This window comes from Leptidea sinapis, chromosome Z (assembly GCF_905404315.1).
Source record: "Leptidea sinapis chromosome Z, ilLepSina1.1, whole genome shotgun sequence".
NCBI classification, from domain to species: Eukaryota; Metazoa; Arthropoda; class Insecta; order Lepidoptera; family Pieridae; genus Leptidea; species Leptidea sinapis.
In genome coordinates, this window is record NC_066312.1 from 22,157,537 (window position 1) to 22,184,383 (window position 26,847).

A 26,847-nucleotide genomic window follows, 5' to 3' on the forward strand; every position below is an offset into this window, starting at 1 on the left:
TTTGTGCTTAATTTCTACTATCTACGGAATGGCATAAATCAAATAACAGACAGACAAGTTTGATTCATGCAGTTTTTATTTTTGAGCAGGACGTGGTTATACCGCTGATGGAATTATAACTTTTACTTTTTTTCAAGTAATAAGTTACAAGTAATGATGTGTGTACTGCAGGTATCATCGTGGTTAAAAAGAAATTGAATCAAAATAGTATAATTAGTAATTTGTTTAAAGAACTTGTCAGTGTAATAATATTATTTAAGGTTATTTTTTCCATGTTTGATTAAGTGACATTCTGTTTTCACAATTATCTTCTTGTGGATATGAATTCAAAAGCAAATCATCATGTTTATTAAGTATTAAGAACTTCTTGTAAGCTCTGAAGTTGAAATATTGATAAATAAATGAATACCAAATACATATGGACTTGTAAAATACTGTGTATTAAGATATTTTAATACCATACATACATACTACATTATGCAAGCACATTAATGAAGTAATTGCATTATATTGAAAAATTTGTAAAAACTCTTACAGCCTTACTAATAAACTTGGTATAAAGTTATACCTGAGAATAAACCATGAATATGCAAAATGTTTACAAATAGACATTCGAAAAACTTCAGTATTATCATTTTATTAACAGTGTTGTCAGCAATATAGTCAACATTTTGCATATTCTTGGTTTGTTCTCAGGTATAAATAACTTTTTATAAAGTTTATTTGTAAGTCTGTTAAGCTATAATTATTATACAAGGAAACTAAATGTGGGAATTAAAAATCTAATCAACATGAGAAGAGTGTCTAAATTCACAACTAGTAGTTATCACATAAGTGGTCTTTTAGACATTGTTATTTATCTTTCTTTATAATGCAGAAACTTTATGATCAGACAGAGAAAATTAAAACATAGTGAATGTAATGTGTGATTAAGATAATATTAGGTATTTCATGCTGGAACAGATCTCATTCAGAACATTGGTTATTAAATATTATATTTAACATAATATTTAATACAAAGCAGAAGAAATATAAATACTGAAAGGTGTCTGAAAGTGGAAGTAGTATAAAAATATTTATGTATAATAAAGATCTAAGCACAACATTGAAGTTTAAACTTCGCATAGCATAGCAAATGGCTCTAAGATTATTAACACTTATGCAAGTCAGTATATTAAATTAATTACATGAATTAAATGTGATCAGAAAATATTCAAATTAATAGATAGATATAAAAAAATTAACAGTTTAATACTGTTCTGGAACCTTTAACTTGTGTGCATAATGCACTCTTAACATATCATTATGAAGGAAATCTGAAACTATTTTAATGAATTATGTATAAACTAAAGCCCATAATAACATCATAAATAAGAAATAAATATAAAGTATACCTAGAATTTATAAGTGTAGATATAAGAAAATGTAAACATATCAACAACAACTTCATACAGCATAAGCATAAACTTATTTGAATAAAATGCTTAGTTTTTGAATGAGTTTAACTTACCTCAGACGCGATATGATGCCATCCACTTGCTGAATCACTTGAAAGAGAACCACTAGTAATAAGCAAGCCACTGTCTTCACTCAAAGGAGGCACTTCTGAATGTGTTGAATATGAAGGCGGTGACTCCATCGCCCCAGAATTCGTTATATTCTAAAGCAATTTGACCAATATATATATTTGGCGTAAAATATTACATCTTTCATAAAAAGGCCCAAAATTAAATACGTTTCTACTACAAAAACCAACATTAAAAATGTCATAAAAACTTGTATAAGTATTGAGGTTCGTGTGATATTTTTTTTGTTAACTTGATTTTTTTTTTTTTTTAATTTATTTAGTGGCTCATGTGCAGGGCTGCCAGAGTCGAAACTCATTTTATACCATCTCTGTGAAATTATACAAAATCGAAACACAATAAACAAACCAATAAAACTAATAAGAATTAAAACTGTAAAACAAATGTAATCATTTTATCATTAAACGTACTTTGAATAGAAGAAAAAAAACAAAGTATTTTATTGCTATAATTGTTATAAATTTAATCAATCTTGCCGCAAATAAAACTATTTGGCGGTTAAATTTGAGTCAGAAAAATAAATAAGATATCAATTATATTTTTGCAAATTATTATTCTTTTCTAATTAAACATACATTGTGATAGACCTCACGGGAATATTTTTTTGTAATCTCGAGAATATCTTGTAAAAGAGATCTTGTTACCAATAACTAACTAATATTAAATAACCTTGTTAACCAGGCAAACCGCTGTACATACTGAATACTTAAGCAAAAAAATATAATACCAATTCTGCACCTAACTTTTGGATCTGGCAGCCCTGTTCATGTGACATAAGAATTGCAATGGTGCTGCCAGATGCTATTCTTGACTACATAAATAATAAAAAAAATTGAAGTTTTATTATGAAAACAATATGTCCAGTCATAGCAAATTACATAGGTACCTGCACATTAAACAATATACAAAACTCTCTCTATGGATTTAGACCATTTTATTACTTTTGAATGTTCGTAGTTCTTGTGACGCGATAGAAGATAGACCTTGCACATAACAATACGATGGATTGGAGATAACTTGCAAAAACTAAATTTCTTAGATATAATGATATAAATTCCACAGTATTGTAATTATTCTTATTTTATTATTTTCATTTAGGGTGGACATAAGGCCTACGTAATCAAACCATATCCAAATAATGATGAAATTTATATTTTCACAAAAATGTAAAAGACGTATATTCATATTCGTTGTTATAAAAAAAAACCTCTAAACTGCATATGAAGACCTGGTACATGTTGCAAGGATGACACATGATTTCAACCGCTATAAAAAGACATTACTAACACCGCTACCATATTTATGTTCTCCTGGTGTCTATGCAGTAATATGTCGTGCGTATGACATAAGAATATATTAAGGTATACCTACTCGCGTCATACATAAAAATAAAATAGTATGCATATTTTTGTCTCATTCTTTGCTGGCTTCATCCTACACATTTTTGTATTTGTGTCTCTTACCTGTCGTTTTTTCCGTTGCATCCGGTTTGAAATCACAACGATCCTAAAGAATTTTCACTTCAATATTATTTAAATACTCTTGTTTGGATAAAATCACAAAAATACTATTCGCAAGCTAGATGACATGACAGATCTTTGTTTATCTGTCCCAAAGTTGACATTGGGCCAAATAAAAAGATGTGTTAAGCGATAGAGATGCAAAACCAATAGCTTTGTCCCGTTCTAATTCAGCCTTAGTTGTATATCGCTTGTCCTTTCTCTTTTTATTGAAGTTACCGACGCTACTTCTGTAGCGTTAATATTCTAAGGTTTGATTGTTTTGGTGAGAGAGAAAAGGCAAACGAAGCCCTGTTTATTCCACTTAATCAAGTGCGAACTCGTATCGCCGCTATGACAGAGTAGTGAAATAGGGACATAGTATATGTAATAAGAACACACTGACATAACTAATTAAAATAAAAACGCACCTACATCGAATCTCAGTGAATTTAATTTATTTCCTTGCCTTATGTTATTTTTCTTTATTTGTCTATTTCAGGCATGTCGGTGAAAACCAAGAGTAGAATACAAAAATCATTCTGTGGCCTCTTCTTCTATTTTCACCAAAAGAATATGGCGTGGTATATTCAACAGTGTGATTAATCGAGATATTGAACTATTTTGAAATTTCTTTCACGATTTATGTTGAATTATTAAAAATACCAAGAAGCTAGGAATAGATTTTAAGCATAAGAAAACTACAAAAAACTTACTAATAATGTGCAAACATCAAAAAGCAACATTTGTCGTACTAAACGTTACCTAACTTCTGAATTATTTTTGCATTCTCTTATAATATTTCCTCGCTTGAATGCGACACTATATTATTACCTACACACTACGTTATACTATGAAAAAAAACCGCATCGAGTTTATGGTGAATTTACATATTAAAGTCAAAATTATAGTTCTCAATTCGTATTGTTGTTATTTTGACATTCAAGTTACTTTTGTAGTCAAGAAACTAAGAGTCATTATATTTTATGTGCTTTATAAAGAAATATTGAAGACAATATTAAATTGTACATTACAGCGGGTCTGATCAAAAATAAAGATAAGACAATCATTTTAAACTTTATCACATTTACGTAGTGACTATTGCTATTAATTATAAAACATCCGTCACGTATGGGAGATATAATAGATCACCCGAGAAAAGCAACAGATTTGTTAGATGATTGTGATGTGTCAAGTGACTTACTTAATGGATCAAATTTTAATACTTACATTGGAGATAATACTGAGCTTGCTGATCCAGGTGGTTATATACCAAAGAAAAACCTTAAAAGTAATAACAGAAAACAGAGGAACACGTGTGACCCTCATGATGGTAAATGTCAGAAATTTTTGTATCGTCCAAAAACCAAAAGTGCAACAGATTTTTTTGACAATGATATTGGGTATGAAACAAGTAGTAATACATCTAGTATGACTGATACTCGTATTATACCCAAATTCACAAGGTCATCAAGTTCAGTTCAAAGCAACTATGATATGGATGAGCCACTACGAATCGTGTCTCCATCTATTAACACACCACACAATGCACATTCTAAGCTTGGATATATTCAACGAAGTAATTCTGTAATTTTGACACCTACACAAGCTCTAACAGAAAGACTTGAGTCTGGCGACACCAATAGGATCACAAATCCAAGAAGTGCGATACATATTATGAAAAATAGTTTCCAAGAATCTGATAAATACCAGCTTTTTAGAGCTATCGTTCAACAACAAGATAAGGATATATTAAAATTGAAAAAAGAAAATGAAGAAATTCGGGCTTCTCTGCAAGACATGGAAGACAATTATTTACGATATAAAGAGCATTCTTCTGGGAAATTGAATAAAATAATTGAGGAAAACAAACATTTATCTAATGAACAAATGCGATTAATTCAACAATTAGATAAAAAGAAACTAAACATTAAACAAATGTGCATTGTAATGGAGGAATATGAGAAGACTATGACCACAATAATTGAAGATCGACAAAAAGCAAAAGTACAGCTCCGGAAAGCTCTAGAAAATATAACGAAAGAGAAAGATGAAGCTGTAAAACATTTCGATGATCTCAATTTAAAATATAAGAACTGCAGAGAAAGTCTAAATATATCTATTAAAAAAGAACGCGTTTTATATGAAAAGTTATTAGAATACGATGCGGAAATAGCGAAAAGTTGTAGCGTATATCCAAACGACGAAAAAAAACCGTTAGAAAATTTCAAAAATACTGATAGTGATGAAATCATTAAGCTGAATGATGTTATCAAGAAATATGAGATAACTATTTTATCCCTGCAGAAGTCATTAGCCCAAAAGACAAGAGATAATGAAAGTCTTATGGAAATTTGTGAACAGATACTCAATCGATCTACGAAATTTTGATGACCTTCTTTCTTATTTATTTGGTTGGTTATTTGTTGTTTAATTTTTGTGACCACATCTTATTAGATTGTGCATAATGGCTTCCATAAAATATACTATATGTTTTTATGTTTATAATATGCTTTATTGGATTATGTGTTGAAACTCTGGCAAGTCGTAGTAGGTAGGTGTACATTTTTGCCTTTGGTAACCCATTGTCGTGAAAGGTGAAATCATATTTGATTTAGGAGCACACTTAACGTAAAGTTAAATTTCCAATTTAAAAAATACGTAAAGCATAGGTAATTAAAACAATTACCGTACGCTCGCCGGGGAAACAGGTCAAATTTATCGCCTTACCTGTTCTACTCCAGTAACCAACACATACGATAAATGAGCAATAATAGATTTGGGTCGAAATGCACTTTAATTCAAAAGATGTTTGTTAATTCGCGCTTTCAAAACGAAAACATGCCTATGGATGAACTTAATTGGGCAAGTGCCTTACGTAATGCGAAGTTGTGAGGCAGTCGCCTATAGGCATCCGCAACACCAAGGGTCAATAGATGCCTTTAGATTTGGAGTATACTTTATGCTTGAAGGTCTCTAAGTCTTATCGGTTCGGGAAAACTGTAGGCTGTAATTGATTCCACAATACGGCTGAGCGAGACAAGAAGATCTTCGCAAAATGCGTGGGTGTACGATGCCAGACGTCAACATGATGCGGATGTAAATTGATTGTACGTATTATATTACCTTACTTTTCTATTGCGTCTGAAACCTTTCTAACTTTCTTTCTCCCCTGAATTTCTTATTACCTGTGTTCCGTTTTCAGCTGCTTTGAGATTTTATGTACTTTATTTTGTCTCGAGGGCGTCACATTGCCAAGGTAAACATCGGCTCCGTAGAAATTATTTCATAAAGGGACTTCCACACCATATCAAAAAGTGCTAAGGAAAACGAAAACAAGTTTAAGATATAAGATTTAAAAAATAAAAAAGATTCAAAAAAGATCGTCTACAGCTACTGTACCAACTAGTATAAACCGTATCGCAGCTATTAACGGCAAAGGTGGGCATCTTGGGACATAATTTAAATTTATTTTCTATTACAAATACAATTTGGGACTACATTAGTAGAATTAATAACTATTTTAGTTATGTTAGTCTAGTTAAAGAATTATATTTATAGTTTACAAGTATCCATCCCCACTCTGTGGTTTATACGAATCCTTAGGAAATTTAAGGTGACTTGTACTATTCATTACATATTCGTTCGTAGAACAATCAAGCTCATAAACTGTATGATAGTATACGTGGTAAGTAGATACTTTAACATAAATATACCTGCTACATTTACGTACAAAGCTCTAGTAAAATTATCTCATAAATATCCAATTTACGTGTCGCTGACAACATAGTCCAAAAACATTGATGACTTGCAAACATATTTCCTTAAGGCCCTACGATTAGCGCCATCTTTCAGAATAAGAGCACACTAACAACGCCAACAACTAGAATGAATTAACTTCGATTCACAACCCAAACCATAACAAGAGGCAAAAAATACAAATACTAGTCTAGTCACAAGAGGGCTCTTTAAAGTAAAACCAAACAACCATTATATATACATATTAGAAACCTCAATATCATTTGAAGACCTATCCATAGATGCACGTATGTGTTTGACGAAATAAATTTTCAGTTCGAAGTATGGGGAACCCCCAAAATTTGTTGTTTTTTTTTTCTATTTTTGTGTGAGAATCATAATGCGGTTCACAGAATACACCTTTTTACCAAGTTTCTACAGTATAGTTCTTATAGTTTCTGAAAAAAGTGTCTGTGACATACGGACGGACTGACAGACATGATGAATCTGTAAGGGTTCCGTTTTTTTCCATTTGGCTACGGAACCCTAAAAAGGAATTGGACGAACAGAGTTCCAAATCCGTTAAACCACGGCTAAGGCCTCGCGAACCAAGGCTATATCATTATTATTTTGTCTCCTTCATTGATTTTATTTTTTGCCAAGAAATATTGTACTGTTGGCAATAAGATGTTACGTTGAATTATTACTAGAACTTTATACGTATTCATATTCCATACTTACTCTGTGCTAGAACAATCGGATGGTTCGCGTTCTCCTGTAGACTCAATAACATTAAAAATTACGTTTATATAAATCATTAGTCATCACTTCCTCCAAATTTTCTTCGGCTCTGTCAAAGTTTCCGCATTATTGTTTCTAATTTGGATATCATTGCGCTCGTACCATAGTATTGTTATTATTGATTTAAGCTAGTTTACCCAACTCCTTAGTCTCAACATCTATAGAACATTTTAAGGATTCCCAGTATATGGTTTGCATATTCTTACTGTGCAGTAATTGTCCATTATAACCGCGATAATGGAATAAAGTTGAAATGTAAAATGTACATAGAAATATGTAAATAAGTACAATGAAATCCATATATTATTTAAAAGCTAAATACCACTCTCTCACTCATTGACTGACTAATCACGAAATCTCAGACACTACAAAGCATACAAACTTGATATTTGGAAGGTAGGTTCTTTCTAGGAAGTAGGTGTCAGCTAAGAAACGGTTTTCGAAAATCCTCTCCTAAGGTGATGAAGGGGGCGCCGAAGGTTGTTTGTTTGAAAGTAAGATGAAAAAAAAAGTCCTATGTTTTTAAGTTAGAGACGTGAAAATCGATTTAGGTTAGTAGCTTTAAATAATTTAAATCTGTATAAGTGATTTTGTAAAATCCCCTTTTAGGGGTGGTAAATAGGGGGGTGAAGTTTAGTCATCATGATCAACCCATAGCCGCAATTGTTGATGATGAAGTAATATAACATGATTACAAATGTAATAGATTCGGCTTTTTTCAAATGAAATACATAATCGTTTAAAATAAATATATAAGATAATAATATTATTTATAGAATTTTTCTGAAACTCCACTGATTAATAAAAATAACCAATCAGAGTGATACGGCACAAGTGCTTCGAGAAGCCAAAATTTTTGTATGGGATGACTGTATGGAAGCGCATAAGAAAGGCATTGAAGCTCTAAATAGTGCAGATATAAGGAATTGTAACTGACTCATGGGCGGAGTCACGGTAGTTGCCTGTTGTCTCACGAGGGATACGTGCGGATTAAGTGAAGGCTTGCCTGAAGTCATCAGTTCTACAGCCTTAAGTTAATATTTTGTCGTTAAAAGTGAATATGCGTGTCTATCTTCAACGTGATTCAAAGGTGGAGGAGTTCTCCAATTCTAGACATTGGTGTGGAAACAGTTTGGAGAAGGGAGGTACAATAAACATTCCCAGTTATCCTTGGTGATGTTGTGAGAGATCTGACTAGCTTAACGGACAGAATCTACCCCAATATGGTTCAATCTGGAGAAAATTGCGCTGCATAGCTGAGAGAAAGAGCTATTATTTCCCCAAGAAACGACTCAGCAAACAGTATTGATATTTTTTTGCTAGAAAAGCTTCCTGCTGTTCAACTTCAAGCCGGCCCACATACTAGCGCTCTACAAAGCGCAGGTCCGGCCACACATGTAGTATTGCTGTCATCTCTGGTCTGGCGCACCCCAGTATCAGCTCGATCCATTTGACCGCGTGCAACGCAGAGCAGCTCGATTTGTCGGGGACACAGTGCTCTGTGATCGGCTGGATCACTTGGCGTTGCGTAGAGACGTCGCTTCATTGTGCGTCTTCTACCGCATTTATCACGGGGAGTGTTCCGAAGAGCTGTTTAACCTGATTCCTGCCGCCGAATTCCACCTTCGCACGACACGCCACAAGTTAGGATATCATCCTCACCATCTGGATGTGTGGCGGTCCTCCACAGTGCGGTTTTCTAGGAGCTTTCTTCCACGTACTACAAAGCTGTGGAATGAGCTACCTTGTGCGGTGTTTCAGGGACGATACGACATGGGTACCTTCAAAAAAAGCGCGTACACCTTCCTTAAAGGCCGGCAGCGGTCCTGTGATTCCTCTGGTGTTGCAAGAGATTGTGGGCGGCGGTGATCACTTAACAACAGGTGACCCGTACGCTCGTTTGTCCTCCTATTCCATAAAAAAAATATGAATCTGTAGATACTGTATTGGAGGTCGACAATGCTGTGCATTATCCTGTACAGTTTATTCACATTCTTGAGCCACCAGGAATACCACCTCACATCTATACCTCAAAGTTGGCGCTCCAATCTTAACCCTCGAAAATTTGCAATGGAACAAGACCTTGCATGAACATGTGATCGAAACCACCACTTTTACTGGCGTGATTGATGGTACTTTCACTGGCACGTTAAAATTTCCACATTTTATTACTTTAATCTTCATGCATGTTATATTCTTCTATATCTAAGTAACTTTTAATATTGACTAAATTTAACTACAAATTAAAGACTTTTTATGCTTGATATGTGTACATATTCTCATTATTTTCTTATTTTTCATAGAGGAGACAATAATAGGTACATTTTATCACGGATGACTTTAGATATTTTCTCGAATACAGAGACCTTTGTGTCTGCAATTGTAAGCTCCAATGATATGACGTAAGTATTAATAATAACTCACATTAATATTCTATTGCACATCGCACAACGCGTAGGTAAATTAAAATATACCTACACATCGGTTTTATTATAATGATACATTTACGCCATAATTATCACCACCGTGTGAATACTCCTCCTGAACCCATTTAATGAAGTCAATACTATGGCATACATGAATATCCAATATAGTAGATCCAAACTTAGCAAACAAATACCTGATATCATTTTACCATAAACAATTGCTGAAAATGTTATGTAACATACCATAATAATATCTATTATACTGAATCCTATCATATACCAAAGGTACAATAAAATTAAAGTCTCGATATATTTAATTGCAGCTATGAATAATATGATATGCAGTGCCAACTGTAAAATCCCATTTATGCCATAAGTGTGGATTATTAATCGAGCACCAATATGGTCTACATAATACATATTCTGCAGTTTTTCTGCTCCAAACAATTCGTAAAGCAATAGGTAGCCAACAGATGGTATGAAACCGAGTATAGAGATAATCATCGCGCCAATTTTGGGCGATATACAAAAGCAACATCTCCTTGTTGTAGGTAAGTAATAGTTCAATAAACTTTGTCCCATATTGAATTACTGAAACAAAATATACGGATTTTATTGAAAGACTAGTTGAAGATATTAAAAAGCGCTAGAGACGGCTACGGTAAAAGCAATAAGTACTTACCTACCTACACATTTTTCAAGGAACAATAATTTGTCTCCAAAGGATTTTCCCACTTTCTTGCCAGCCAAGCTTATGGTAGTAAGCTTTCATTCCCGCTCAAAATTTATTCTTGAGTCCCATTATACCTTACCTACTAACTTGTTAAAAATGCGTGTTTCAAGCATGTTCAACGATCTTTTTCATCTTTATAATTTGATGTAGGTAATGACGCATGCTAAATTAAGACGCATAGAACTAGCGTATAATCGTAGATAGAAGATGAACACTTCTATCTATGCTTCACAATATGCTTGTCAGTCAAGCAAGCCATATGACTACTCTCTCACCCTAACACTTGCAAATATTTCATTAAATCTAACTGCGTAACTCTTCCTGCTATATAATTAATCTATACATATTTATAATAATAATAATCTTAACATAATTTATCTATAAAATCTTAAATCTTAGAATTCATGCTCTATGGATCTGTCAAGGCTCAAGTGTCAACTGTCAGTGTCAAGTGTCAGCAGTGAACCATCAAGTGTTCGCAGTCAGTCCTGAGCCACTCGGTGCTTCAACTTTAAAAAGGCTAAAATCTAGCCACTAAATCGCAACTATATTAACAAACTTAATAGAGCGCGGACTTATGGTATTGTATACAGTGTTTATGTTAGTTTTTTTAATTAGTTATTCCAAACAAATAAAATGGTCACTCAACGTAGTACACCTATCTTTCACGTAAGTAAAACATGCATTTGAAATATTATAAAGTATCAATATATTATGTTTAGATAACATTTTGAATTGTGAATTTTCTAACTGTGTATAAGTTATTGGGTCATTAGCGTTGGCCTTAAATTAATATATTTATATAATATTACTTTTCTTTAAGTTTGGTGTAAATTCTGCATTACAAACTTTGCTAACCCAACTCAATGAAATGCTATAAAATAAAACTGAATTTCAGTATGAATTATTCATTGTAGACAAACGAAACACCGTGGTATCAATTAATAACAGTGGAGCCTGTTATGTTCTTGTATATGATGGCATACATGATAACCAGTGTGCCGGAGCAGACATTTTACCTCTTCCGAACATGCACTGTAAATCATGGATACAGTGAAGAGATCTGTTACAACATAAGTAGCTATGATGAAATCAATAAAGAAGTACAGGTAATAACTCTGTTAATTATAAAATTATAGAATAATCATAAATATATAATATTATATATATCATATATATATATAACAATTTAACTAAAAGGTCTTTTGTTGAGTACCATCTGGCAGATGTAACCATATCATCTACATGTGCATGAATAACATTTCTATCCAGGTGTGTCATTTACTATATAACTTCCTGTCATGTAGTGATGTAAAATGTATTACACACTGATGCTGAGTTGCTTCAAGTCAGCATATTGTGTGCATATAGAGAAAGTGTGTGCTGGTATAGTGCTGTATGCAATTCCATGTCTTGCTTACAGTAGTATTTAGTAAAATTCTAAAAGGTTGAGTAGACCACTTAGTTTGTAAAATGCTTACTTGGCTTTAATCTACTTATAAGATGAGCAGATGATTTTGTGTTTAACTATTTTGTTGGTTGGATCTGTCTAAAATAGTATTTCTTAACAGTTTCATTGACCTGACTAGCTAGATTTTTTATGAGAAAATGTGATCTCACGGCAAGTGATTCATGTCTATTACAATGCTTAGCCACTCAGGATTCATAATTGAACCAAAATTCTTTGCAGCATTACAATTGCACTCATCACTTTAAGCCATAAGATGTTAAACTACAACAACCTTCAAATCATAACACAATAATTCCGACACATCTTATATCTAAAGGAGCAATTCTTGTATATATATGGCTAATGGCTCCAATGATTTTGATAAAATTTAGTATACAGGGGATTTCGGGGGTGATAAATCGATCTAGCTAGGTTTCAATTTTAAAAAATGTCGTTTTATCTGTGTTTTTATGAAAACTCAGCTATGATAACATTAGAATACAAAGGCAAATTTTGTCACTATATACAAGGCTATAATAACTCAGATGGGAAATCTGGAAGTCCGAATCCAGATGTCATATTTTTTTTATTTTATTCATGTTTTGTACACTCTAATAATCCGAACCGTCCCGATATTTACTAATTATGGCAGAATAAAGTGTTACTGTGTTACCCAGGTATTAGTAGGTAGCTTTAATAAATTGAGTATTTGAGTCCCAATTAGGATTTTATATAATATAATTTCCTCAATACTAGGACAGTGTTTACTTTGTTATTTTAGAATATAATGTATAAAAATTAACATCAAACATTTTGAATGTCTTATGGTTAATGTACTGCAAATGAATATTGTAAATGTGATTCCAAATCTTACATAATACTATGTAATATCTGGTACTATTTGCTCCCGGCCAATGTAACTAAATGTTTTGCATATTATCATTCATGTTCATCTTGTTACTCATGCAGCTCTATTAAATTCTGCACAGGTCAATTAATGTCACAGATTCTTCTAAACTTATGGCTCCATTTTGTGTTTCCTTGAGTCCATTCATATTATGTTAATTGCAGTTTGAACATACAATATTAAATGTATAACTACTAAAACTATTAATATTTTTAGAATAGCAGTTTAGTTTCTTGCTTTTTCTGGATTTTACTTATATCCTAATTTTAAGTTGAATATAATCATTTATTTGGCGATTGTACAACTGATATTAACCTTTAATAAACCTGCTATAGATATATAATTATAGAGTATTTGCCTATCATACATTTTTAAAGGGTGGAGAATATATCTTTTTGTAATATAGCTTTGCAACAAAACAAAGTAATTGGTAAAATTTTTTTTGAAGTGAAACTTCTTTAGAATCGTTGTGATTTCAAACCGGATGCAATGGAAAAAATGACAGGTAAGAGACACAAATACAAAAATGTGTAGTATGAAGCCGGTAAAGAATGAGACAGAAATATGCATACTTTTAAAGTGAAAAACTTCTTAATCATCATTGTGATTTGAAAGTGGATGAAACGAAAAAGCAACAGTAAAAAGAGCAGTCACATCAATTCATAATATTTATCACATAATGAACTTTACACAATTAACATAATGAGAAAGGACAATGTTTTGGTACCAGGTGATCATAGTTATAGAAGACATTGTCTTAAGTATGGCGCGAGTATACCTTAATATATTCTGACTCCAAGCGCATATTATTATAATACAAGAACATATTATTATAATATATTAGTGGTGGTACGAATGTCTTTCATAGCGGTTGAAATCATGTGTCACCCTAGCAACACGTACCAGGAATTCATATGCAGTTTAGAGGTTCATGCACCATGCAGGTTTCCCTTCTGACATGTGTACTTTGTACGCACGCAATGTTTTTTTCTACCTATTATTATTCACTTGTGGGCAGGTCACAGCATCAACATTCTTCCAGTGGAATGGCATCGCTAACCACGCCGTGCCGATCGTACTTGCCTTTTTTATCGGTGCCTACAGCGACAAGCGCGGGAGAAAGATAATACTACTTGCGGGGCTCTTGGGAAAACTGTACTTCTCCTTCATGATGACCATCATTGCTATGAACCGTATGTTTGATTTCTGCAATTTTTATTTAGTTAAAATAGAAACGCGTTTTATCTCCCTCTCTCAGACTAAGCCTTAAAAATAATTTTTTAAATGTCTCTTTTACGTTTCGTTTCATAAAATACAATCCACACCATCCTAGAAGAAGTTTTACTTCAAAACATACCTATGTCATGTTATCGTCTATCTAAACCTATCTTTACCAATCTATTTATACTTTTTGCTTCCCCCGAAAGTGGAAAAGCCTATTTAAAAGATAGAAATATATTATGGTAGAAAGTTAGTATTCATTTGAGTTTTTAAAAATTAACAAACATTCGGTGTCTGTGTGTTCCCGTGGCGCCTATTTCTACCGTGAAGCAGAAGTGTGTACGCATAACTGTGTTTCGGTCTGAAGGGCGCCGTAGCTACTGAAATTACTGAGCAAATTAGACTTAACATCTTATGTCTCAAGGTGACGAGCCCAGTTGTAGTGCCACTCAGAATTATTGGGTTTCTCAAAAATCCCGAGCCGCACTGCATTGTTATGGGCAGTGCGTATCGATTACCATCAGCTGAACGTCCTGCTCGTCTCGACCCTTACCCTTACCGTAATATAAAAAAATATATAAATAACTACAATGTTTTGATATTGATCAATTTTAAATTTCAAAAATAGTTTGAATATAAAATGTAACTAGCCAGGTGCCTAGCTAGTCTACGAAATCCTTCAAACTCAATATGCAATTAATGAAGAACAGGCTAGATACATCATATACATTTTCCGCCCGCTTGTTTGTACTTAAATAAATGACGTACTTTCGGCCCAGTCATCACATCAATATGAAGGCAATTTCTGGGAGCCCGTATTATAAAAAAATAATTATTTATGTTTCTGTGTTCACATTTTCCTTAGTAGATTCGCGTATGTTTACAGATAATATTGTGTATCAAGATGACTGGAACAATTATTATCAAGCAGAATTATCATTGTATTTAATATAAAACTTATTCTACCTTGAGACGTTAAGATACATATCTTTATGGGCTGTCGAGATGTCAGATAATACGAGCCCTTAGCGAGCTCATGTTATCTTATGGTTATGCTTTTTTATTTTGTAAATAGTTTAGTATTATGTAGTAGTTCGTTTGATGCTACGTAGACCTGTCCGGTAGGAACCGAATTATAGGCACTTTGAGCAAAACTATTACGTTGTTATAATAACGCTAATTCCGTGTCTAATGATGACAGTGCAAGATATAAATGATCTATTCGGCTGTTAAAACATCGAAAATCCCCGCTGAGTTTCTTGCAACCATTTTTCTCAGCGCTGAGGCTTTTCTCTGAGGCTTTCAATACGTGATTTCAAAATCACATTTTTAATATATCGTTTACAAATAATATCTGAAAAGTCGTTGCCTTTTTATCTACTTAAATCGAGTTTAATATATGACACTTTATATCACTCGCCCAAGAGCTCTTTAATGAAGAAAAGGTAATATTTACACAGTATAATATATAAATACCGAGTACATTTTAGCATGGCCTGTGGAATACGTTATATATTTGGCTGCGTTACCAAGCGCACTCACCGGCTCCGACTTGGCTATATTCACTGGGTGCTTCGCCTACTTGGCAGATGTGTCCTCGCTGAAGAATCGAACATTGAGGGTTGGTATATTGGACGTGGTATATCTCAGTACTATGCCAACTGGAATTGCAATTGGTAAGAGTTTAAAATCAAATTACATGGTAATCTAATGGTGAGAAAATTTCCGTAGCAGCAATTTTTATGTGAACAAGCGAATCGATCAGATGATTCGCCACAAGTGAACATCGCTTTTTAGGTGGTACCCATGTAATATCGACCTTGAAACTCTGCTCAAGAAAGCTAAACCCATAGTTTTGTTGATTACATTCTATTATAATTACTATTAAGTGAGGCGTGTGATTCGGCGGCATGGATTGCGGCAAATAGCTCTTCGCAACACTCTTCGTGATAAATGTAGTAGAAAAAGCATTGTGTAAAAGTGTATGAAAAGAAACCTTTTCATAAATTATGTGATGCGTTACGACTCAATACGCTGTCCGTATTGAGTCCTAACGCATCACATAACAACTTTTGTCGTAGCATACCGCGAAACGATCCTCATCCAATGCTACGCTTTACACGCTAAGACGGAATAGCTCACGTGCACATAAAAACATCGGCACCGGTGAATAAGATCGGCAACAACACTCAAACCGTTACAGAACATCACAAGTTCGGTGATCCAATAGTGTTACAAACAGAGCAAACCTAATTGTAACGCTATTGAGCAGTTTATACTGCTATAACTTATAAAACAATTTAAAGATAATCTACTTCTGTTGCAATTATTCAGAATTAAAAATAATAATCATTAATACAATTCCCACAAATTGTCCAGCCCCAAAACCCCACTTCAATATCATCCCACGTTTACACCAGCTTGGATTCGAACCCGGATCCCGTACCTCATTTGTCAGGATTAATAAATAACCAGTGGGCTGTATAAGTCTTCACAAATAGATTTTTTTATTTAATACAAAAGTAAATATTAGATCGACTTCTGAATTTCAAACTACGCAATATTATCTCACTGTACTATCTTGACAAGAGCATCGCCTTGAACTTAATATCGCCGCTCATTAATATATTTACGGCTAACTTCAGTTAGAGTTGGGCTGTACAAATAAAGCGTGATTGCTTTTTAGCGGTGAGAAGCCAAACAACTTTGTGCCTCACCATATTATGTTAAATTATCATCAGCGAAAGGTCCCACGAGTTAGTCAACAACTTAGTATTCTTAATATATGTGGTGTGAAGTTATGAAATAACATAATTTTTATTATATTTTCTAGGTGATTTAATATACAAGAGGCTTGTAGACAGATCGTTCACAGCTATGTTCGCTATCAACACTTCGCTAATGGTATTAGCAACACTGTATTGCGTTTTAACTCTAAAGTGGCAAAGTCGCGCGGAACAAGTCTCGATGAGAGACGCGGGTGTCCGGAACCCGATAAAGGACTTCTTCGACTTGAATAATATTAAACAGAGCGTGACCACATTGACAAAGAAACGCTCCCACAATCGGAGGATGTTTCTGTGGTTCTTGCTTATATCTACAGCGTTTTATACATTCCAAAGAGGTGAGCACAGTTACTTTATAGAAACTATTTATTATTAATATACATACACTAGTGGACCCAACAGACGTTGGCGTTGTCCTGTACACACGTCTAAAATCGGTCCAGCCGTTAGGAGGAGTTCACTAACATACATACATAACAACATGAGCAGGAGAACTATATTATATGGACGGAATTGAGAATCTAAACCAATCTCAAATTCACTGAAACAAACAAAAAAATCATCAAAATCGGTCCAGCCGTTTAGGAGGTAGTTTAATTGTGAATCTAAACCATTCTCGAATCCACCCGAAGACACACACGAATCTCAAATTTACTGGAACACACAAAAATATCATCAAAATTGGTCCAGCCGTTTAGAAGGTAGTTCTTCAATTGTGAATCTAAACCATCCTCGAATCCCCTTGAATCACACAAAAAAATTCATCAAAATCGGTCCAGCCGTCTAGGAGGAGTTCAGTGACATACACACGCACACAAGAAATATATATATATATAAAGATATTACATACAGTAACTCTGCAACAAAACTTGTTATTCTTCAGCTTTATTTCACTACAATTCTAATGAAATCCGACTTTTTGGATTGTGGGAAATTTTGTAGTACAAAATAAGTACCTAAAAGTGACTAAAACTAGCCCTGAATTAGTTCCAAATAAATATTTATACACTTGACTTAAACCATTAACTGAATCTAGGCATGACTTTGAACAAGCCCTTGTAATAAATCTAATTAGTATCAGATCTTGTTCCATCTGCACATTCACAAGCATGATTCTATATATCATTATTATAAGTTAATATATTTCTGTTCCAGATGAAAAACCATTTCTACATATGTACACGTTGAAAGTATTTCAATGGGATTCAACAACGTACAGCAATTTCAGAACATATCTTAGCGCTTCATATGTTATATTGACATTGTTTGGAATTCCATTAATGAATAAAGTCTTACATTGGAAGGATACAGTAAGAAGACTATAATATATTTACTATTTTATTTTGATATGTCAGTATTATTGGAAAAAAATATTGAATTAATTCAATTAATTTTAGAATTTGTAAATATGAATTTGAACTTAATGGACTCCCTCTTGATATAAGTAGTAATTAAAAAAAGGAAGACTAAGGGATACGCTTTACCTATTAAAATGCCGTACTACTCAGGATTCTCAAAAAAAAAGGAATTCTAAGCAGAGCACCACAATTATGTAAAGTATAATTTGCCAAGTCATTTAACTAGTTAATGACTTCAAACTAAAATGCTTGCCCGCTTCTGTTCGGGGCAGGAAGAAAATAGTTTTTCTCAAGAAGGCTACAAGATCTGATACCCCCCATCTAGAGGGCTTCTTGAGAAAACAACCTCCCACCCTAGTACCACGTTTAGATAGGTCACTTATAGAATAGAAATATATTTATTCACCATAGTGAGTAACCATAACATAGTATATTTAAACAACACTTGGAAAACGTCATCAAGCTACACCAGGTGTTAGGTGGCCTGCAAAGAACCAGTCAAGAACCATGCCTTAATTGTCTTCTATATAATTTGCTTTACTGTACTAAGCCTTTTTTGTCAATAAGCTTTAATATATTTCTTATATTTGTGCTCAGTGAGTCCTATAAATTCCTTCTTCGTCCTTATTACTACCGGAAGGCGCAGTGTTGGTAGGCCCCCACAAGATGGACCGACGATCTGGTCAAGATCGCCGGAATACGTTGGATGAGGGCAGCGCAGGACCGATCGTCGTGGAAATCTTTGGGGGAGGCCTTTGTCCAGCAGTGGACGTCTTCCGGCTGATGATGATGATGATGAGTCTTAGATCTAAAACTTCAATATTTTAATGTCGGATTCTTTTCCAAAAGCTATTTGAGTTGCGAGAATTCGTTACAAACTCCGTTGGTTTCTTGCCAATTCGAGAGCTAGTTCGCTAGAGCTCCGTTGGTTTCTTGCCAATTCGAGAGGCAATAGCAAACTGCTAGAGCGATCTCAGCTCATCACCTGACTTCTTGCCGTCTAAAACTCTAGCGAGTTTCTCTTTAATAAGTGCTTGATCTGCCCTTTCTGTTGTCTTTGACGCTAATATGTAAATACATCATACCAGAGAATTTGGACTACGGCGTGATGGTTCTAATTAATTGAAAATGACTCGACTTATGTTTTCAAAACAAAATGCCGTCATAGAAATAAAATGTGGAAGAAACGTGACAATCTGAAACAAGAATCATTTTGGGTCGCACCATTTATAACCTCAGCTTAGCTGACCTTTCATTTAAGATTTTGTAGGCTCAACACAAATCCACGAACACTAATAAACACAAATAAACTTTATATAATAAGGCTTAAACTAAGCGCTTTTGAATCGTCACTACAAATATTTCTTTTAAATTACTGAATTTACCATATTTTCGTAAAAAGTTTAGCTCGTGAGAAGGACATACTAGAAACTCAACAGCCACTCTTTTCAACAATCAAATAGATATTTTACAATGGCTGTACTATGAGTATATGAGTCGTGTTTAGATAATATAAATTATTTCATAAAAAGTAATAAAGGATTAACTGTATATATATAAGTTATCGTATATTGGATGCATTTGCGGACCTATAGAGCTTGAATTAATTGTTTGTATAAGGATGCTTCGTGAACACGATGGTCGTGATTGACTCTGCAGAAGAAACAATGTATCTTGAAGACCCAACTTGTCCGATATTTGATTAATACCATCTCATAGATATAGAAGGGGTTGGTAATTTAAACGCACTTAAAATTGAAATATCTGTACACTTTCCACTAATAACTATTATATTTTATACAATTTGGGCAGCGTTACCGCTTTCAATTAACAGTGTGTAATGTTCTCTCGAACTGAGCACTCCGGCTTATATAGCGCACGACCGTCACAGTGATTATGCTACCAACTGTTAGTTGGCACTACTGTAGTTACACGAATCAAGTTAACCAAAGATCAATATGCTATTATAGTTATTTCTAAAATTATAGTTATAATTATATAAAACAGTACTAACAAAGTAAGTCGTTAAATAAATATAATAATTGGGATGTCTAATCTAGTCAATCATATATCGTGAACTTAAAATGACAAATAATGTCAAAAATGACAAATGTCTTATGACAGTTCATGGCATTGGTAGCGCTTGTAAACACATCAAGCTGACATAGATAGCTTGACTATCAAATCTAAAACCAACAATGCAAGCGGCTTAATTATGTAGTAACTAAATAGCGATATAAAAAATATTACTGTGAAAAGACATTAGGTAATGTTTTTTCAGGAAATATACTATAAAGCCCTATATACCTATAAAGTTAAATGTATACAGCAACGCCCCACATAGCTCCAAAGTTTGACACAAAGCATGCTATTATTTGTCGTGTGAGATTCCAACATAATAGCTATTGCCAAACAGTCTGCGAACCAAAAGCGTTTTCATTTTGATTCATATGCATAGGATCGATTGAATCTAGTCACATAGAAAAGCGAAAGCAAACCGAATACGTGGCGAACCGATAGGTGTGGCACGCTAGTAGGACAAACCAGAGGCGAGCGCGGGAAGCGAGGTGTGAGCAAGATAGTTGTAATAGCTTCCTTTTTTATACACGGCGTTAAAGTACAGAGAGCGAATGCGAGACGAGAAAGAAGAGGGTAGCGCTACGGTTGTTTTTATTTACAAAATTTTGACACGAGTGGCGTCCCGCAACGCTTCGCTTTCGGTTTGACGTGACTACTTTGTAGTTTGACGTTACTACTTTGTAGTTTGACGTTACTACTTTGTAGTTTGACGTTGACTCCATGCTTTTAGTCCGGTTCGGTTCGCATTTTCTTCGCTGTATCAATGTATTGTTGTTATGTTTATAGGTCATCGTGATGCTAGGAGCGGCGGCCCACATGTGTGGTCACTTCATCTACGCTCAGGCAACGGAGGGTAGCACGATGTTCGTTGGAGCGACGGCTGCGGCCCTCGGGCCCTGCGTCGTATCGCTCATCCGCTCTATGACATCCAAACTCTTGGCGCCTTCTGAAAGAGGTTAAGAGCATATTATTAATATATAAATCCGCACTATTTGGTTACCAAGCTAAGCGTCGATTAATTACTGTTAATTTTTCGGATACCAAATGATGAATCATGCGCCGTTGATATTTCTTTTATTTGAAGTACTGGGGTGATGCACAAGCCAAGGCTAACAAAGGCAAACCTTAAGTATCGGCATTTAAATTTGTAAGCCGTGGTTCGTTAATCCATCCACCTGGGCTATATTAAGATATTGACACGAATGTGCCTGGCCGATCATCTAAACTCAATTAAGGTTTATGGTCGTCCATAGAGATTGCTATCATAGATCTAACAACCAATTAAGTTTCGTGCTAGTCCATAGCTGACTGTCATAAAATTTATCAGTAATATTTAGTTTCGTGTATGTTTACCAGTGGGAGGGTCCTTTGCACAGGAAGCCGGCGAGATTATGGGTACCACAACGGCACCTATTTCTGCCGTGAAGCAGTAATGTGTAAACATTACTGTGTTTCGGTCTGAAGAGCGCCGTAGCTTGTGAAATTACTGGGCAAATGAGACTTAACATCTTATGTCTCAAGGTGACGAGCGCAATTGTAGTGCTGCTCAGAATTTTTGGGTTTTTCAATAATCCTGAGCGCCACTGCATTGCAATGGGTAAGGCGTATCAATTACCATCAGCTGAACATCCTGCCCGTCTCGTCCCTAATTTTCATAAAAAATTCTTCATAGATGACAGTCATAAAACCTACCATCAAATAAACTACGTGCTAGTCCATTCAAAGTCAAATAAGTAATTCTACAATTATTGTGCCACTTTGCAGGTGTGGCGTTTGCTTTTCTGCTGGTGATGGAGAATGTAGTAGGAATGTTCGCAAGTGTTATTTACACCCAAGTGTACAAGGCGACAATCGATACGGACTATATCAACTCTATATTCTACCTTACCATGTCCACGCAGGCTGTGGTCTTCACATTGGCTTTGTAAGTTATTTGTGTATGATTTATTCCAATTTCCATTCATACGTCCCAAAAAGGGGATTTCACAGATCTTTATTTGCCGATCCTTCACGCGCATCAATCCTTTCATACAAGCTCTCTTATTCTTAATTAGTTTTTTGAGGTCCTTTTTACTAAAAGAATGATATCTTATATATAAAATTCTCGTGGCACAATGTTAGTTACCTTACTCCTCCGAAACGGTTTTACTGATTTTTATCAAATTTTATATGCATATTCAGTAGGTCTGAAAATCGGCAACTATCTATTTTTCATCCCCCTAAATGTTAAGGGTGGTCCCCACCCCTAAATTTATTTTTATTTTTTTGGACGTAATTTTTTATTTTTTTATGATACAACGTTAAAAATACATACAACTCTAAATTTTCAACCCTGTACGATCAGCCCCTATTTTTGTATCGCGATTTTTATATTATTCTGTTCCATCCACAAATCCCCTATAGGGTTGCAAGATGGCAATCGATCAATACTTAAAATAATTGTAGTACAATAAATTTGGTAGGTCTGAGAATCGGTTGCATCTACTTTTTACAACACAAACATTTTTTATTACTTTATATGGCAATACAATGTTTGCTGGGTCAGCTAGTTAATAAAAAAATAAACAATGTCTCACGAAAGTTTTAATAATAATGTAATATCAAGTAATATGTAATAAACATATACAGGATGTCCCAAAGTTATGGGACATGAAGGGAAAGTACCTTAAATATCGTAGATAGGGTATTTTACTGAAAGAAGACTTTATGTTATTTTTAAATGTTAGTAATTCTTCATTCAAAGATTTTCTAAAAAATACTTGCCTCGTCTGAGAATAGAAACGACTTAAATGTAATAAAAACACCCCTACTTTTATGATATGTAGATACGAGAAAGTAGTCAATTAAGTGGGTATTTTTTTGTAAATTAATTAATTAAATGTTCAAAATGTGATCCCTCCTGTCTTACGCAAATCGCCAATCTTTTAATGAGTCCGCTGCCTTTTGACTTTCTTATCATTTTATTGTGAATACTCGATATGATATGGCACAATTCTGTTTGTAACTCGCTCACGTTCTCGCTTTTAAACTAATAAAAAACTATGCCATAAAGTATTTTAATTATGAAGTGGGTACTTATTTACGAATAATCAATGCTATGTATGGAATGATAATATCTCTACTTTTAGGGACGTCGTCGTCGGCAGTAAACAACTTTCTTGAAATTTGACTCAAACATTTTACGTTGCTTGTTTCTTTTAAAATACTATGTTACTTAAGAAGAGTTATTAGTTTTAGGCCATACTTTCGATTGGCATCATAAAAGTAGGTGTGATTTTTTTTTATAGTTTTAAGTCGGTTCGAGTCCCAGATGAGGCAAGTAATTTTTTAGAAAATCTTTGAATGCAGAATTACTAACATTTAAAAATAACATAAAGTCTTATTTCAGTAAAATACCCTATCAACGATATTTAAGGTACTTTCCCTTCATGTCCCATAACTTTGGGACATCCTGTATATTAATTTTAATGTTAATTACAGTATAATGGAGATATTGCTGAAGGGCCGCCCACTAGATTCAGACCAGAAAGAAGACGAGCAGCGAATATCAGATGAATAATGATTAATATTTAAGATACTTAATAACTAACGTTCCATTTCACTCTGTAATTCTTTTTGTTCCATTCCATGTTGTCCTAGGAAAATGTAACTAAACAAGATTTACATTCGTTGTTGATATTATATACATTTTATTTATTTTTATTTTCGACAATGCAAGTCGAATATATTTAAATTGTTATTTATGCCACTGCTAAGTAATGAGCGCTGTTTTAAGTTTTAACATTGCTGGTAGCACGATATTCAGTACTTTTTCTAAGACCGTGAAATCAATAAATTAATATCTATTTAGGTGCGGGTGGAAGTTAAGAATGGCGCACGAATTTTGGCCGCTATCTACCGCGCACGCGTATTGTCAGAATTCGCATTGCGCAGGACAATATCATTCACCATGCGATAGAGATATCTCAATCACGACACGACACGACACTGTCTTGTCGATTTTAATATAAAAAAAAGATTACTTGCCGTTCACATGAAACACCGATGTTTGCACCACAGGCAGCGTTTGACATTAGGAGACTGAGTACTTAGAATTCCCTTTAGGTGGCTGGTGCTATGTATATATTAAAATAATGTATAAGTATATATGTAATATATAATAAACAGTTGTAGCCGAACAGCCGAATAATTAGATGTAAGTATAATTTTAGTAACAAATCGAATATTGACCTTAAGTGAAGTTTCCATGCACGAGATATAATCTCGACGATATTATAACGGCGCCGCGTACTGTTGCAAGAATTGTTGAAAATCGTTTGAATTGTTATTTAACATTATAGATGTTGTTGCATTGAAATTGTGACGGTATCAACGCGAAACTATGGTTTTAGTACGATTTTTAGTACGAATTTAACCAATATCCACCTTAGGTTGTAGGGTAAAACATGTGAACATTCGGGTGGTGGCTGATGGTATTGTGTAAGTATGTTATGTATACCTTATTTCTGGATACCTTGTACATCTTGACTATAACGCTGTATTTACTTCAGGGAGTAGAATTGAATTAAATTTTTGGTTAATCCAATCTATGCTGTCTGGCATACATCCTATGGTGGCTCGTCTACATAATAAGAATTAATATCTTGTCCTCTTTCGAAATATATATCAATTATTTTTAAATTAGTATTTAACTATTTTTAATTTATATATAAATATTTTTAAGCAAATCGAAAGGTCCAATCGAATTTTCTACCTCGACACAAAAATTTTTACAAATTTCTACCATGCGTTACTAAGCTTATAATAAATAATAACTAGGATTTTTTCAAATTGTTATGATATTAGTAAAGATCATTAATCGTACGTGTGATATGATCACTTACCATTAGTTGATTCTGATACCAAAAGTTAATCCTAGTTTAGAAAAATGTCAAAAAGCGTCCGAGGCTTGTCAAATCGAGCATATTGTCATCAGATGTGTAACATAATAAATATAAAATAAACTCCACTATGCATATACTTCTTTGTTTTATTTGTTGTAGAATAATCTCCACTTTTATATCAATTAGGATAAGTAAGTAAGAAGTTAGTAAGATTGAGTGTTGCTGATAGAATTATTGATTCGTCCTGTCCTATCCTGTTAGAATTTACTGTAGAAAAGAGGTAATCAGACAAGTAACAGATGGGAAAAGGGAACAGATGTTTTAGAGTTAAATTACCGGCCTTGAAAAGAGACAGTACGCTCCAAACTAATTAAAAGATTTATTAAGTGACTGTGCGAGGCAAATTGGTTATACTTACCACCGCGAAATTACTGAATTTGTAAATTGATGTTCATTTGTAAAATTCAGCTGTTGGTTTATATCAATCCATTGGTTTAATACTTGAACGACTACTCCGACAACCCCCTGCGATACGAGAGTATATACAGTAACACCTTGCATAGTACATTACGATACAAGTGCGCAAGTAGGTCGTCCTGACCTACGTGCTACGTGCCTACCTAGAACGACTTACGTGCGCACAAGTATCGTATACTATTTTTCCTATTCAGTTGCGCAAAGTTCGACCACTATAATTATTTTCGCAAAATCGAACTTTGCGCATGATAATAGGAAAAGACTATTAAAAGGCATTTATATTCTCAAAATTGATTTCTTTAGAATTCTTTTTGATGTCATTTCTATAGGTATATACTAGATACTACTACCGCTTCAGAAACATATGGCGCTCTGAGAAAGAAGAAGTGGCGCAAGAAACTCTCCCAGCATTCTCTTCTTGCGCTCTTTTTAATAAAAATATACAATATTGTACTGTCATTGCTATTGCTATAAAATAATCATAATCTAGTCCGAGGCTGTCCGGTCATAGATATTCAGCTGTGGAGTAGTAGGATTTACGACAGAGCCATTTTTTAAATAAAACATATAAATTTATTTATAGAGAATGCCTAAACAGTGGCTGGGACTTATTATAAAATTGTATACATCTACCCTTAAAGCTATTATGTATCTTATGACGCTTACTAGAATTAGTTACAAGCAAACCTTTAAATCTAGTGTTATAATAATGAAAATCACTATTAAGGTGACGATTTTTGTGAACGTATATTAAATTTTCATAAATGTACTGACTATGAACAGTCATAATATTCTACGCGATGCCAAAGAGTCGAGCTGATCGTAGAGGAAATGATCATAAACTGATTAGTTGAGTCAACTTGGCTCTTTTCTAAAGGATATAAATAAAGTTAAATAATTTTA

At 33.9% G+C, this 26,847-nt stretch overlaps 4 protein-coding genes across 7 annotated transcripts in view; 2 read left to right on the top strand and 2 right to left on the bottom strand.

The window, feature by feature from the left end:
* Positions 1-1,795, bottom strand: part of LOC126978498 (uncharacterized) — a 124,712-nt gene extending 122,917 nt beyond the window's left edge. For 2 of the 3 annotated variants that reach the window (XM_050827336.1, XM_050827334.1), the window contains exon 1: positions 1,511-1,795. In XM_050827336.1, coding sequence (XP_050683293.1) covers positions 1,511-1,639 — 129 coding nt within the window. In that variant the 5' untranslated portion in view covers positions 1,640-1,795. The remainder of the gene's footprint in view (positions 1-1,510) is intronic. The other variant, XM_050827335.1, reaches the window with a different exon arrangement.
* A 2,421-nt stretch (positions 1,796-4,216) lies between these two features.
* On the top strand, positions 4,217-5,476 carry LOC126978982 (uncharacterized). Its single transcript, XM_050828120.1, has one exon. The coding sequence runs from the start codon at positions 4,217-4,219 to the stop codon at positions 5,474-5,476; it is 1,260 nt and encodes a 419-aa protein (XP_050684077.1).
* Positions 5,477-9,930: 4,454 nt separating this feature from the next.
* On the bottom strand, positions 9,931-10,910 carry LOC126978518 (uncharacterized). Of its 2 annotated transcripts, none has more exons than XM_050827373.1 (2): positions 10,737-10,910; positions 9,931-10,641 (listed from the first exon to the last, which is right to left on the bottom strand). In XM_050827373.1, the coding sequence occupies exon 2, from the start codon at positions 10,630-10,632 to the stop codon at positions 10,129-10,131; it is 504 nt and encodes a 167-aa protein (XP_050683330.1). In that variant the 5' UTR covers positions 10,633-10,641; positions 10,737-10,910; the 3' UTR covers positions 9,931-10,128. The 2 variants fall into 2 exon arrangements, with proteins under 2 accessions (XP_050683330.1, XP_050683329.1); XM_050827372.1 differs by having other exon boundaries at positions 10,733-10,910.
* A 346-nt stretch (positions 10,911-11,256) lies between these two features.
* On the top strand, positions 11,257-25,603 carry LOC126978506 (solute carrier family 46 member 3). Its single transcript, XM_050827348.1, has 9 exons — positions 11,257-11,452; positions 11,701-11,892; positions 14,159-14,333; positions 15,852-16,037; positions 17,195-17,485; positions 18,303-18,457; positions 21,371-21,539; positions 22,349-22,508; positions 24,065-25,603. The coding sequence occupies exons 1-9, from the start codon at positions 11,420-11,422 to the stop codon at positions 24,141-24,143; spliced, it is 1,440 nt and encodes a 479-aa protein (XP_050683305.1). The 5' UTR covers positions 11,257-11,419; the 3' UTR covers positions 24,144-25,603.
* Positions 25,604-26,847: the final 1,244 nt, after the last annotated feature.

Bases quoted from the DNA above. Each gene is read 5' to 3' on its own strand.
- LOC126978982 (XM_050828120.1), top strand. From the start codon at position 4,217: ATGGGAGATATAATAGATCACCCGAGAAAAGCAACAGATTTGTTAGAT.
- LOC126978518 (XM_050827373.1), bottom strand. From the start codon at position 10,632: ATGGGACAAAGTTTATTGAACTATTACTTACCTACAACAAGGAGATGT.
- LOC126978506 (XM_050827348.1), top strand. From the start codon at position 11,420: ATGGTCACTCAACGTAGTACACCTATCTTTCAC. The intron at 11,453-11,700 runs GTAAGTAAAACA...TATTCATTGTAG, and splicing joins GTAGTACACCTATCTTTCAC to ACAAACGAAACACCGTGGTA. The intron at 21,540-22,348 runs GTTAAGAGCATA...GCCACTTTGCAG, and splicing joins CTTGGCGCCTTCTGAAAGAG to GTGTGGCGTTTGCTTTTCTG.